This window comes from Zootoca vivipara, chromosome 10 (genome assembly GCF_965207765.1).
Source record: "Zootoca vivipara chromosome 10, rZooViv2.hap1.1, whole genome shotgun sequence".
Taxonomy (NCBI): domain Eukaryota; kingdom Metazoa; phylum Chordata; class Lepidosauria; order Squamata; family Lacertidae; genus Zootoca; species Zootoca vivipara.
This window is the reverse complement of record NC_142593.1, coordinates 54709578-54724299: the sequence shown is the minus strand read 5'-3', so window position 1 is coordinate 54724299 and position 14722 is coordinate 54709578. Positions and strand designations below refer to the sequence as shown.

General features: G+C 45.6%; 1 protein-coding gene across 2 annotated transcripts in view; it reads right to left on the bottom strand.

Moving 5' to 3' along the window:
• Positions 1-951: 951 nt before the first annotated feature.
• PSTPIP2 (proline-serine-threonine phosphatase interacting protein 2) overlaps positions 952-14722 on the bottom strand; it is a 53717-nt gene continuing 39946 nt past the window's right edge. For both annotated transcript variants that reach the window (XM_060280377.2, XM_060280378.2), the window contains exons 10-15: positions 13941-14039; positions 12414-12510; positions 11090-11168; positions 8979-9013; positions 6099-6161; positions 952-4194 (exon numbers count right to left, since the gene is read on the bottom strand). In XM_060280377.2, coding sequence (XP_060136360.1) covers positions 6109-6161; positions 8979-9013; positions 11090-11168; positions 12414-12510; positions 13941-14039 — 363 coding nt within the window. In that variant the 3' untranslated portion in view covers positions 952-4194; positions 6099-6108. The remainder of the gene's footprint in view (positions 4195-6098; positions 6162-8978; positions 9014-11089; positions 11169-12413; positions 12511-13940; positions 14040-14722) is intronic.

Genomic DNA, 14722 nt, shown 5'->3' with positions numbered 1-14722 from the left:
ACAGGCAGGAGAAAGGAGGAGGACCCAGAACTAAAGCATGCCTGCCCTTATATAGACATTTAAATTGCCCACCCTGGAGTCCAAGACCACCCCCAGAAACATCATACATACTGTACATCACAGAAGGGGTGTAGCCCAAGACCACCCCCCAGATACATCATACCTACATCACAGAAAAGGGCGGTCTACAACAGAAATCTGAGTACTTTGCCTGTCTGCCAGGCTATCTGATAATGACTTCTCCGATTGCCCTTCCTGGTAGTCCTTTGAGATGCTAATCACTTTAATTCCTGAGACAATGGGAAGGTTCCCTCACCTCCCCCCTCCTTGCAGAGAAACATTTGGTCAGTTTGGGAGTCAAAATGGTTTCAGGACTGTCTTCCTGTACTGTTTTCAGTCATTGGTTTATATATTTATGTACAGTACGTGTTTGCCTAGTACATTTATGAACATTTATATCTAAGACTTAACATTCTTATAACAGAATAAAGAGTTAACTTCACTGACACCGGTGGTTTTTTAAAATGCTGGCATATACCTGACTGTTCCTGACATATTCTTCCATTTATTGCTCCTTCAGCCACCCATTTGGTAGAGTAGGTAGGGCTCCTCAGGCCCAGAGGACTGAAGGGGTGTGTGTGTGTGTGTGTGTGTGTGTGTGTGTGTGTGTGTGTGTGTGTGTGTAAACTAGCCAGAAATTTACCCCAAACAGAATGTGACTCCCCAGGCTGCAAAAGTTTCCCAGCCCTTGAGTACAGTATGCAAACGTGGGCCCATTTCCAGTTGTGATCGTATTTGTTTTGCTCTCACAGAAAGGCAAGCAATTTCCACGCATCCCCGTTCCTTCCACAGCCAGAAACTCGCAGGCTATTAATGGTCACCCAATCTCTTATGTGAAGCAATTTCAACACAGCAAAGCATTTCAATGAACCAAAGTCTCACAGCTTAGTGTGAATTTTTATTAATCCACATTTTATTAATCGCCAGCCCTAGTAGCTGGGAAACAAATCAGCAACTCTTTCCTTCAACCATATTAAAGAAATCAAATAATTAAAGGGGTGGAGGTGGGGAATCCACTGAGAAAAGCCAATTCTGAGAAATCCATTTCTTGCATCTCTTTTACCTTCAGTAATAAATTTGGAGTTGGATTAAATGGGATTTTGGGTCCCCTCTAAGCTGGATTTCTGCAAATAGGAAAAGGCACTGCAAAAGTGTTCAGACCAGTCTCTCTATTGACTCGAAGGCCCCAGCCAAGTTTATTGAGTGTCTACTCTGTTATGTTTAGCTTGGACCATACTGTTTCATAGAAACCAAATAGCCAAAGAGCTTCTAGAAGGGGAGGTTTTTGCATGCAGCAGGTACCAATAGTTCAGGCTTCCTCAACTTCAGCCCTCCAGATGTTTTGAGACTACAATTCCCATCATCCCTGACCACTGGTCCTGCTAGCTAGGGATCATGGGAGTTGTAGGCCAAAAACATCTGGAGGGCCGAGGTTGAGGAAGCCTGCAATAGTTCAACCCCAAAAAAATTCCAAGGAGGTTTGAGAGCATCTCCTGTCCAAAACTGAGCTAGCTGGACCAATGGTCTGACTCAATACAGTGGAACCTCGGGTTGTGGACGTAATCTGTGACGGAGGCACATCCGCAACCCACAGCGTTCGTAACCTGCAACGCTGTGTCTGCACACATGCGTGACGCGATTTAGTGCTTCTGTGCATGCGCGAGCGGCAAAACCCGGAAGTAACCCTTTCCGGTACTTCCGCGTTTCCCACGGTCCGCAACCTGAAAACATGTAACCCGAAGCGTTTGTAACCCGAGGTACCACTGTATAAGGCAGCCCCCTAAGATGAAGGGGGCAGAACTCTCCCCTCCCCAGGCTGGAGGTGATGTCATTGGCAAGAGAACAGGGCTGTCAACTGGTGGCGTAACTGGGAACCGCAAACGGAAAGTGAGCCTGATTTTGCCCGCTGTCCCAAATCCAAAGCTGTCGATTTGGTGGTCCCTCTACAAACCCAACAGGGAAGTTAGGTGTGCTGAAGTATTAATGCTTTAAGCCCTTCCATCTTATGCTGTGCTTGCAGCACTAAAGTGACCTCTCTGGGGCACAAGCCTGGGCAGTGCTTATGGGGTTGACAAGACCCTCCTCTCGGCCTCGCTGATGTGGTCCAAAGGAGAGCAGAGCACCAGCCTGGCTGCAGGACTTGCCAGAAGGAGGCATTCAAGATGCCATCTGTCTTAGGGACTCGACATAAAACCATAAATAAAAGGCACCACTAGCCTCCAGTTACTTCCATTCCAAAGAAGTAACTGCGTTCCCAGTGCTTGGGACCACAAGATATCCCATCACGCAGAGAGATTTGGGCATATATCCAAGACCTTCAGTATATGCCTCTCAGTTTGGAACCTAAATTGAGAAACATCCTAGGGAAAGCCCTTTTCCCAGACCTGCTGAAATCCAGTTGCGGAAATTGACCACAGAGGCCAGGCAGAGGGCTAATGCAGACTGCCCAGACAACACACATAACACTTCCCTTGGTGTTGTAGAACGAGGAAGCAATGGTTAACACTACTTCATTTTCGAGAAAACGGTTGCCAGCGCTAAAGAGAGGGATGGATGGGGAACTGCAGTCAGGATAACCAAGTTCTGCAAGTGAAATAAAAGGTTTGCCTGCTTGCACAAACAGGTTTGGTTTGGTTGGAGGTATTTGTTCTTCCTCCCCCCCATGAAGAATCTGGAATGCTTTGAGTCACAGGCATGATACCAGCAAGGGCCCCTCCAGAGTGGAGGTTTTTGTCGTTGTCGTTTCGTGGGTCTGTTCTGCAGGATGTCGTTGATGCAGTAATAACACATTTGCGGTGGGTTTATGCTAGACTAAATCATTCTGCACATCATTCTGCTTCCTTGGTTGGGCCACAATGCTCCCCCCCCCGCAACGTTGTCACACTATTGCTGCCAGGAGGGGAGCTCTTGCGCTATGACACAACACAAGTGGGACGACAAAAAAATTAAAACAGAATCTTTCTGGTATTAAAGTTGCAGGATTCCAGCAGGAAATTGCAGGACACATCAGTGGCACATCAGCCCCCCCAAACCTAAGCAGGCAACAGAAGTATTAATAGCGGCACTGCAAAGAACTGCCCCGATACCACCACGAGTGCACCTGGAGGGGTGATGTGTGAAGGAAGCCCCAACTATGCCAGATAACCAGTGGCTGCCTCATTCCCACATTCCCACATTTCTCTCACAAGGCAATGCTTTAAATGCAGGGTCTTGCCAGAGCTAACGTAAGGAATGAAACTGGGCACGGGAGAAGGGATTGGAAGCCATGGGGAGAGGACAGAAGCCTCACTCTGCGGTTTTCTCTGGATTGCAAGCCTCTTCCTTCAACAAGCCGCAGCCACATGTTTTCCACCTCTCAAAAAACCATGAGGACTAGCAACCCTTTGCCTTTCTTTAAAATGAAAGGATTGTCAGAAAGCTGCATTCTGCACCACCAGAGTTCACGCAGCAGTGGAGAATATGAAGTACTCCAGATGTTAGCGCCATTATCTGATTTTGACTTAGAATCATTGAAAGATGGAATCATTTAAATGTTTGAATCGTTCAGAGTCCTTCAGTTCTGGACCTCACTAGACTCAGATTAATGCCATCTCCCTCTCCCCCATCCCACCCTGCCATTTTCACTCCCAGCAAAACTTGCCTTCACATAAGCACCCCAGTTCCTGAAAAGAGTTCAGGACAACATAATGGGATTATCTCACTTTACCGTCACAACAACCCTGTGAGGTAGGTAAGGTAGATAGCAGGCAATGTGCCCAAGGTCATCCACTTATGTATTTTCACTATTAGATGAGGATCTGAATTCAGGAGTCACACACCGAAACCCAATGGCCGAGACATGACACTGCAGCAACTGTTGAGCACTTAAGGGTATCCCCCCACTCCCCCTCCTTGAAATGAAAAGTCTTTAGGATTTGTTGTGAGAAAAGCCAGAGTTTTTCCCCCGTCGCTGGCGCACGTCCTCCATTGTGAATGAAATAATCTCCTCTGGAGATCTTGCTTTTAAACAGTCCAGTAGAAAACACAGTCATCGGGGACGGGAGAGTGGAGAGCAAAGCCGCAGCTTTTAATACACTGTTATTTTCTCACTTGCTTTCCTCAAGGAGGGACAGCTGGGCAGAACGGCTTCAAGATCTGGAGAAAAGAAGGATACAGAAAGTGAGCAAAGTGCATCTAAACCGAAGGAAACTTCTGAGAAGGTCAGGCTCCTGCAAGCTTTAGCGAGTGCAGAATGGCAGAGTCCACATCCTGGAGGTTGCTGGGAATCAATTCTGTGCTGAATGAAATGACTTCTAATTCATTTTCGGACCAAGCTGGAGGGTTTCTTACAAGGGCGGAGGAACCGCCAACCGAAGGGACAAATTTGGCCCGCCAGCCCTCCCCATTTGGCTTGCCAGGCCTTTAGGGGAAAGCCCAGTCCACCTGCCCTAGATGATGTCACTTGTGGGGAGAGGCTTCAAAGGAACAATCGGGAGTGGGGTCGCTAAATGCTCATCTGAGCTGAAACAAGGCTCGCTTCCAATGGGCGGTCGGTGTCATGAGTGGCCCAGCAATAACTCACACGGTGTCAGTGAAGTCAACTGTTTATTTGAAGAAACTAGGTCTGCTCAGGAGAGCACAGCAGCTCTTCTCGGTAGGTCTTGCCCTTATGAGGCAGCTGTGGAGGCTGAGGGTCCCCAACTTCCCACAGCTGCCTAAGTCTCCTCCTCTCTGCCCCCCCCCCGAAATCTGAGACTACGCCAATGCAGCTGTTTCTGCTCCTCCCTCTTCATGCCTCTTCTGACCCTGGGAGACTGGAGGGGAGGGGAGCTTGTCGCAGCGGGAGGGGGAGACATCTGTGCCTCCGAATCTAGCATGACAGTAGGAATGTGCCTTGCTCAAGTAAGGCGAAGCAGATCGAGGGAGAGACTGGATGCCAGGCCAAGACCAGCCAGCCCCTATGGAAGGAGGAAGGAGCCTCGACCAAAGAAGATGATGAAGAAAATAAAGATGATTGGCAAAATAAATTACTGAACTACGCAGGGCATATTATTACAAAAAAGGATAATTGCTCAATGCATATTTTTCAAGCTTTGTGTACAGACTTTTACATTAGTATAACTTCTAAAAGTCACTTGTAATAAGTTGAAGGTTTTAAAATTGGATTGTTAAGTATATAAGGTTTTATAGACGTGCATGAACAAGTATATTATAATGGAATCAAGAGGGGGAGTGGAGGGAAGTCGACCCCCCCAATAATAATAATAATATTTTATTTATACCCCGCTGTCCCCAGTGAGAGCTGGGCTCAGGGCGGCTGACATCAATAAAATTACAATAAAACGTAAAAGAAAGAAAAACAATTGATTAAAATGCAGATTAAAATACAATTTAGATTTAAAAATTGTTTTAAAATGCAGCCTCATTTTAAAATGGCCCAAATCAAAACCCAAAGGCCAGGCGGTTTAATCTGTTTATGATCTTTTTCAGAGAGAGAGAGAGAGAGAGAGAGAGAGAGAGAGAGAGAGAGAGAGAGAGAGAGAGAGATGTATGCCTGTGTAGGAACATCTGGTTTTGGTGTGGCTGCAACGAAGCCTATTATACAAAGCAATACCTGAAGGACCACCTCTCTCATACGAACCAACCTGGACCCTGAGCTCATGCCCTGAGGACCCTCTTCACATGCCTCCATGAGAGGTCCGGACTCGGAGGGTGACAACATGAGAACGGGCCTTTTCTGCGGTGGCTCCCCATTTGCGGAATGCTCCCACCCAGGGAGGCCCGCCTGGCACCTTCATTACATATCTTTAGATGCCAGGCAAAATCTTTCCTCTTCTCCCAGGCCTTTGGATAATTGATCAATCTATGACCTATTAAACTGGGGTGGGTGTGTGCGTTATTGCATTTGTCTGTTGGGCATTTTTGCATTTTTATTTTGTAAACCGCTCTGTGACAAAGAAATTTAATAAAAAATAAGCCGTGGATGACGGGACGAAAAACAGGCCCGGCGCTGTTGCATCCCACCCTCAACAAATCCCTTTTGGAATCAACAAACTTACATTCTCTGGGCTAGTGGTGATGTATTAAACTGTATCCATCCACAGTAGAGTATTCAGGGTCTACTGTAAGAAGCAGATGAGCAATAAATTAGCATTGCAAAAGATGGAAAGGGCACGTCCGCAACAAGACGGCACAACTGCCAGGAATACCCCCCTTCTACTCAGGAACCCCACAATTGCGGTCCTGAGAGGGGAGTCTCCTTGTGGTAGTGGCCCAGAGGGCCATAAAGAATATGATAATGTGAATCCCTATAAATCCTAGACTATGCTTGTAATAGAGAAATTATGGTAACCTGTTGCTTTAAGAAACTGATGATTTGGCAAGATGCCGTCCCTCATTGGGACAGAAGGACAGCTAATACGCCAATCACAAAGATACAGCTCATAAGCTAGAACCTAAGTTGATACATGGTACAAATGGCTACACGTAACACAGGTTCCCAACATGCATACTAACACAACGTAACAGATCACGGTGAGAATCAAAGTTTAGTCCGCAATGCTAATTGCGCATGCGTATTAAACATGAAATGAGTTAATGATGTACATGATTGGTTAAAATTGAAATCCTTTGTTTGAAATGTTATAAATACAGTTACAGTTAGGGTTACAGTTTTGTGAAAAGATGGCCAACTATCGCCCAGTCTCAAATCTTCCATTCTTGGGCAAGGTGATTGAGCGAGTGGTTGCTGAACAACTTCAGGCACGCCTGGAAGAAGCGGACCATTTGGATCCCTTCCAGTCAGGATTCAGGCCTCATCATGGGACTGAAACTGCCTTGGTCGCACTGGTCGATGATCTCCGGCGGGCTAGGGACAAAGGTAAGAGCTGTTTCCTTGTTCTGCTGGATCTCTCAGCGGCTTTTGACACCATCGACCATAACATCCTTCTGGATCGTCTAGAGGGTTTGGGAGCTGGGGGCACTGTCATGCAGTGGTTCCGCTCCTTCCTCCTGGGCCGTGTTATTATTATTATTCGACTGTAACCTATTGCTTTGCAATAAACAACAATGGACTCCTAAACTCCTCTTGTCTCTGAGTTTTATTGGCGCAACTCAGAAGATAAGCCATTTTTGGCTTATAACATTTTGGATTACAGCATCCTGACCTCTAGCAAAGGGTTCATCTGGAGGACCCGTTTATTGAGCATGCATCTTGCTTTGCTAATGCCAAGGGTGCCCAAACTTTTTTCAAAGAGGGCCAGATTTGACGAAGTTGTTAAGCTTTTTGTTGTTAGATTTTTTAAAAAACAAATTACCCCAAGTTGTTGAGCTTTTTTTAGGATTGAAGTTGCTGAACTTTTTTTTTAGGGTTTTACCCCAGGACATATACTGCCACGGGGGCCAGATTAAATCAATCGGTGGGCCGGATTAGGCCCCTGAAACAGACTTTTGACATGACTGGCTTACACAGAGGTTAGACAAGCAGTTCCTGAAACGGGACAGTTATGTAGGGGGCACACACTAAGAGACAAGGGGGTAACCGGGTGGAGGTGTAAATGAACAGCGCCTGTATCACTGGATCACATTCATCGCTTTTGTTGAGTCCGTTAAACTAAATTGTTTCAATTGGATTTTGAATGAATGTGCAATTGTTTTGAATTTTGCAGTCTTGTTTTCTTCCTTAGTGGGCTGGGCAAACCACTATTTTAAGCAATGCTTTTTATAGGGTTGGGTAGAGGGAATCGGAGGTGAGTTTATGGAAGCAAGAAAGTGGCGGCTACAAAAACTTCGGGAATCACTGGGTTTGACTCCATCCTGTCATTACTGAGCATTTGTTGGGAGTTGTTTGCAGGGAGGTTATACGAAAAAATAGCATTCGTCCCGAATTCATCCTGACTTGCTTGCATCGTGGTTATGCATCTTCCCAATAAAAATTAGCTCATCTCACATTTTTCAGCTAATCTCCCCATCAATTTCTGAACCTTAAAAAAAAGCGGGTTTGTTGCACGTGGGAGACAGAGCACTTTAATCCACTTTAAGTGTTCGAGCAAACCTAAACTTTCTGGTATGCACTTGAATTTCTCCCAGAAAATACTGATACTGGAGGTGAGCAGAGAATTTACAGCACCATCATACTAAAGGAATTCCCAGAGTTTCAGGGCAGAGCACGATGGTGGGGATCTGTGTTGGCTTCCCCCCCAACACAGTATCCGACAATATCCAGTATCCGACAGTATCCAGGCAGTTGGCTTAGGAGATTCACCCTCCCTACCCTCACTTTGTTTAATGTTTTCTTGTTTGCAGGTTAACTTTTTCTTCCTGTTTTGCAGGCGCTGCTACTGTCTATGGCTGGTTGCTGTTGAAGGACCGGGAAGAAATTTTCCTGCATTGGCAGGTTTTGTCTTCCCCGTAGCAATTCGACACAACTTTGGCGGTTATGGCCTTGGGTGGAATCCTTTAGTCTTTTCTTCCCTATATGGGGTGGGGGTGTGTGAAGTGGTGACTCACCCCCCTGCGGCGGCGATTCCAGGCTCCCCCTCTTAAAGCGGTTATATATATATGGGCGTCATTGGCCATACACTGAAAGGTCGTCAGTGAACTACCCTGCGTGCGGGGATATGGCCTTGGCTGCCTGCTACACTTACGTCTCGCAGAACACCCCCATATCCCATTTACCCTGATGAGCCCGAGTTCTCTCCCCCCCCCCCCCGGCTGGGGGGGCTGGGAGGGATACATGCCCAAGGCTTAAGCCAAGGTCTTCCTACATTCGGAAGTTTAATAAAGTTGTGGCCTGATTTTAATTCCATATAACGTTGTCAGAGTCTTTATTCCTTCCTTATGATCCCTGGGGGCTGGGGCTGTCACGCAAAAAGAAGCAGCCGTAAGATTCTTTAAAAAAAAAATGCAGCTGGTTTGGAAGAAAACTTCTGGTTGCTTACATGGCCCGCTGGAAGGAACAGGTAGCTTTGGCCTCCTGCAGAGAGAGAAGAAAAATTCACTTGTTTTTTTTCATTTGTTGAATTTCTATACTGCCCTCATTTTAGGATCATAGCGAAGTTTGCAGTATAAAAATACAGTAACAAACAAAACACAGTAACAAACAAAACAATCTCACACTCACACACACACACACACACACACAGTTTTAAAAGGCCATTGATTATTTAATTAGCCAAAAGCCTGGGAGAAGAGGGAAGTTTTCGCCTGGCATCTCCCTGGGGAGAGCATTCCACAAATGGGGAGCCACTACAGAAAAGGCCTTGGATGGTGATTGCAGGGTCTGGGTTGGTTCAAATGAGGTATTGTGGTCCTGAGCTGTTTAAGCCTTTATAGGTCAAAACCAGCACTTTGAATTGGGCCCAGAAGCTAATTGGCAGCCAGTGCAGTCAGGCCACGATCATTATAATACAGTTGAACCTCAGTTTATGAACACCTCAGTTTACGAATTTTCAGTTTACGAACGCTGTGGACCCATTTGGAACGGATTAATTCACTTTCCATTACTTTCAATGAGAAAGTTCGCTTCAGGTTATGAACGCTTTAGTTTATGAACAGACTTCCGGAACCAATTAGACCCATGCTTCAGGTTAAGTACGCTTCAGGTTGAGTACTCCGCGGACCCGTCTGGAATGGATTAATCCAATTTCCATTACTTCCAATGGGAAAGTTCGCTTCAGTTTATGAACGCTTCAGTTTAAGTACTCCATGGACCGTCTGGAACAGATTAATCCACTTTCTATTACTTTCAATTGGAAAGTTCACTTCAGTTTATGAACGCTTCAGTTTATGAACAGACTTCCGGAACCAATTGTGTTCATAAACTGAGGTACCACTGTATGCTCAAACCGTCTTGCTCTGGTGAGCAACCTGGCCGCCGAATTCTGCACCAGCACGAAGTTTCCAAACCGTCTTCAGAGGCAGCCCTACATATAATGTGTTGCAGTAATCTAACCTAGAGGTTTATTAAAATACTTAATAGAATTCAGCTTTTTGGGGGGGGGGGTTGTTCCACTCGTGTCAAAAAGCCTTCTAAGCGGTTTACAACTATAAAATTGATCCATAATCACACCTGCATGTTAACCCAGGAACAGACAGACAGTCTGCACTAGTGAAACTGTGAAGCTCCTTTTCTATTTTTATTCTTGCCAAGATGTGCAATGCCATTAATACCACCTTATATTTATACTACTGAAAGGTTGAGGGGTTGTTGGTTTTTTGCATGTTGCTACATTAGCTATTATATGCCTGTTGTCTTTGTCCATGGAGTTTCCTTGGCAGGGATACTGGAGTGGCTTGCCAGTTCCTTCTCCAGGTGGATCACGTTTAGTCAAAACTCTCCACTATGACCTGTCCATCTTGGGTGGCCCTGCACGGCATAGCTCATAGCTTCTCTGAGTTATTCAAGCCCCTTCGCCACGACAAGGCATTGATCCATGAAGGGAATTCATCATTGATGCTTTTGAATTATGAATTGATGCTTCTGAATTATGGTGCTGGAGGAGACTCTTGAGAGTCCCATGGACTGCAAGAAGATCAAACCTCTCCATTCTGAAGGAAATCAGCCCCGAGTGCTCACTGGAAGGACAGATCCTGAAGCTGAGGCTCCAGTACTTTGGCCACCTCATGAGAAGAGAAGACTCCCTGGAAAAGACCCTGATGCTGGGAAAGATGGAGGGCACAAGGAGAAGGGGACGACAGAGGATGAGATGGTTGGACAGTGTTCTCGAAGCTACGAACATGAGTTTGACCAAACTGTGGGAGGCAGTGGAAGAGAGGAGTGCCTGGCGTGCTATGGTCCATGGGGTCACGAAAAGTCGGACCCGACTAAACAACAACATTAGCTATTATGCTGCTGTTTTATTCCACTGTTATGAAACTGTTCTTAGGACAGTTGGTTTTGAGATGTGTTCCCGTTTTCTCAGCTGCGAGTCGCTCCTTTTGTGCAAAGGCAGCGCACCACCAAAATGATTGTGATTACTGCCGCCACATTGGCGTCCCCTGATGCAACTTAATCAATTAGTTAACTTGTGATGCCCTCCTTTATCCTTACCTCCCAGGGGCTGGGGCTTGATTTCTCCCTGGCGCTGCACTCTTCTGTGTGTTGTAATAGTTTTCGTAGACCACTGGATCTGCAGAGAGCGGAGGGGAGAGCAGGCAGATTGCAAAGCAGTCATCGTTTTGTAAAAACAGGCTGCAGAACCATCGACAAAAGCCACTATAATCATTACAGCTGTGGAGTAGAACATGCTAGGAACCCTCCCCACACACTGCATGCAACTTTTTAAAAAATATATTTTTATTGTTATCATTTACTGTAACACACCATACAGAAAAAGAAAACAAATATCCATCGCCCCAAAACAACAAAGACATTTTTTATACATCAACTAGTAGTCTCTAAATCTTAAAATAAAAATGGTCTTTTTCTATCGACCAGACTTCCGTCTATTCCTATCTTCAAATTCTCATTATTTGTTCACTGCTGTTACACAACAAGTTTTTTATAATTTAATAATCTTTAAGCCATTCTTAGATTTTACATCATTCTTGAAACTACTACTGAAATTATTTGAATGCTGCAAATGACCTTAAACTACAATTATCATTGTAGATTTTAAAATCTACAAATAGATTTTAAAGACTTTCCATTTTGAAATAAATGCCTGTTTGGGTTTGTTTTTGTTTTTTTCTGACATACTACCTAGTTCCGCATATTTCGCCAATTTTTGAATCCGTTCTAATCCGGACGGAACTTTGTCACTCTTCCAATTTGCCACAATGAGAACTCTTGCTGCGACCGTGGCATATAAACAGATCTCTCTTACCTTTTTGGGAATATCAGAATCTGTGATTCCCAAAAGGAAAGTTTCTGGTTTTCTATTAAAGGATATTTGAAGCATTTTTTCCAATTCTATATGGCTGTCCTCCCAAAAGACCTTAATTTCTTTACACTGCCACCATATGTGGAATAAGTACCTGGCTTTTCTTTACAGCTCCAACAATCACTTGAGATGCTTTTGTACATCTTAGAAAGTTTCCAGGGAGTTAGATACCACCGATGTTGCATTTTAAGTAAATTCTCTCTCAAAGCGTAACAAACTGTAAATTTCCAGTTTATTTTCCACAGGTTTTCCCACTGCTTCATGGTTATTTTGTACCCGAAGTATTGCGACCACTTTACCATGGCCGCTGTGACCTCCTCCTCCTTGACTTCCCAGTCAAGGAGTCGGTACCCCTGCGTGCAACTTTTTGACCCACACATAATGACATTCCCCCCCTCTCTCTACAGAAAAAATGGGTACGAAAAAGGGAGATGGTTCACCCACTGCTGTGATGTTCTCTGCGCTTCCAGAACCCGACACGGCTCCACTTACTTGGTGGGATGGTGCCTGTTTTGCGGGCGTTCACAAAAAACTCGATGTCCTTCTCGATGCTGCACTGTTCGAGGCTCTTGCGTATCTCCTCGTAGTTCTGCAAGGTGAAAAACAGCAGGAGTCATCCCTAGTCCTGAATGGGGTAACTGTGCCCCTGAATGACCAGGTGTGTAGCCTGGGAGTCATTTTGGACTTGCAGCTGTCCATGGAGGCGCAGGTCAATTCTGTGTCCAGGGCAGCTGTCTATCAGCTCCATCTGGTACGCAGGCTGAGACCCTACCTGCCTGCAGACTGTCTCACCAGAGTGGTGCATGCTCTGGTTATCTCCCGCTTGGACTACTGCAATGCGCTCTACGTGGGGCTACCTTTGAATGTGACCCAGAAACTACAACTAATCAAGAATGTGGCAGCTAGACTGGCAACTGAGAGTGGCCGCCAAGACCATATAACACTGGTCCTGAGAGACCTGCATTGGTTCCCAGTACGTTTCTGAGCACAATTCAAAGTGTTGGTGCTGACCTTTAAAGCCCTAAACCAGGCACCCCCAAACTCGGCCCTTCAGCTGTTTTGGGACTACAATTCCCATCATCCCTGACCACTGGTCCTGTTAGCTAGGGATGATGGGAGTTGTAGTCCCAAAACATCTGGAGGGCCAAGTTTGGGGATGCCTGCCCTAAACGACCTTGGCCCAGTATACCTGAAGGAGCATCTCCACCCCCATCATCCAGCCCAGACACTGGGGTCCAGATCCAAGGGCCTTCTGCCAGTTCCCTCCCTGCGAGAAGTGAGGTTACAAGGAACCAGGCAAAGGGCCTTCCCGGTAGTGGCACCCACCCTGTGGAATGCCCTCAAATCAGATGTCAAGGAATAAACAACTATTTGACTTTTAGAAGACATTTGAAGGCAGCGCTGTTTAGGGAAGTTTTTAATGTTTAATGTTTTATTGCATCTTTAATATCCTGTTGGAAGCCACCCAGAGTGGCTGGGGACGCCTGGCCAGATGGACAGGGTATAACAAATAATAATAATAATAATAATAATAATAATAATAATAATAATAATAATAATAATATCCCAGTGGCTGCAAACAAATATTTTGACAAGGGGTCGGGGAGAAAAAGGGCATATCACCTCATCTTTGAAAGTGGCTTCTCTTCTGTTACATCACAAGAAGTCAAATTATCTTTGGGGACAAAATCATCGGGGGCAAATTTAGGTTCTCTCAGTCCCTGACAGTCCATTGGGTTCTATTTCCCATCAACGCCTCTGTCTCCATCCCTTAAAAAAATTTATTGGCACTGAACAGTGAGGGTCAAAGCAAACAGGAAGCAGGAGATGTACCTTTGTGGTCTCCAGAGTTAAGTGGAAATGAAACCAAGGACAGGAATGGGGAACCTGTGGTCCCCCAGAAGTTGAGGGACTCCAGGCCCCATCACCCCTGACCATTGTTCATGCTGGCCAGGGCTGATGAGAGCAGTTCTTGGTCTCCAGCCCTGGAGAATGCAGACAATGAGGTCCTCCACTTACCTCGTCGTTCTTGACACATTCCTGAGAGAGCTGGTTGACGTGGAGCCACAAAGCATTCCGGAAATAGTTTATCCTTTCGGTCTCTTGGCTCTCAAAGAACTGCAGGGTGAGAGAGGCGGAGGACAAAATATCAGTATCTAATTCCTTTGGAAAGAAGCTTGCTTTGGTATTTTCCCCTTCAGTGGGAGTAATTATAACCTTAAATACAGATAATAATCATGAAACTAACCCCCCCTCCCCCGCCAAAGAAACCCCACCTTAAAAAAACATCAGCAAATGAAACAATCAGCGTCGGACTTGAGAAACGGCAGAAAGCGGTCAATCTAACTTTTCAAAAGCAATCCCAAAATTGTGCAAACGTCTGGGAAGGTGCAGATTGCGATGCTCATCACCCCTAGGGCATCAGGGTCCCCGTGCAAAAGGTGCTGTGCAACATGTTACTCACTTGTGCAAGCGGGGGGGGGGGAATTGCAAGGCAGCATTTAACTGATGCAACCGATAAAATTGTGTTCTCAGAGATAGCCAGAAGGAGGCGATGAAGTATCAGTTCCAGATTCTGAACAGGCTCCACCCACACAGCCTGTTTGTTTATTATTTGTCAAAATAACTAAAACTCTTTGAAAAATCCACTGTGACATAAGCAACACACTCCCTTTGGACCTGTCATTGTTTTTAGGAATGTTCCTCAACACCCACACACAGCCATTGTTAGGATTATCTGTTACCATATCATTACAGATACAACGTTCTTCCTTACATTTCTATCCCGCAAGGGCCCGGAC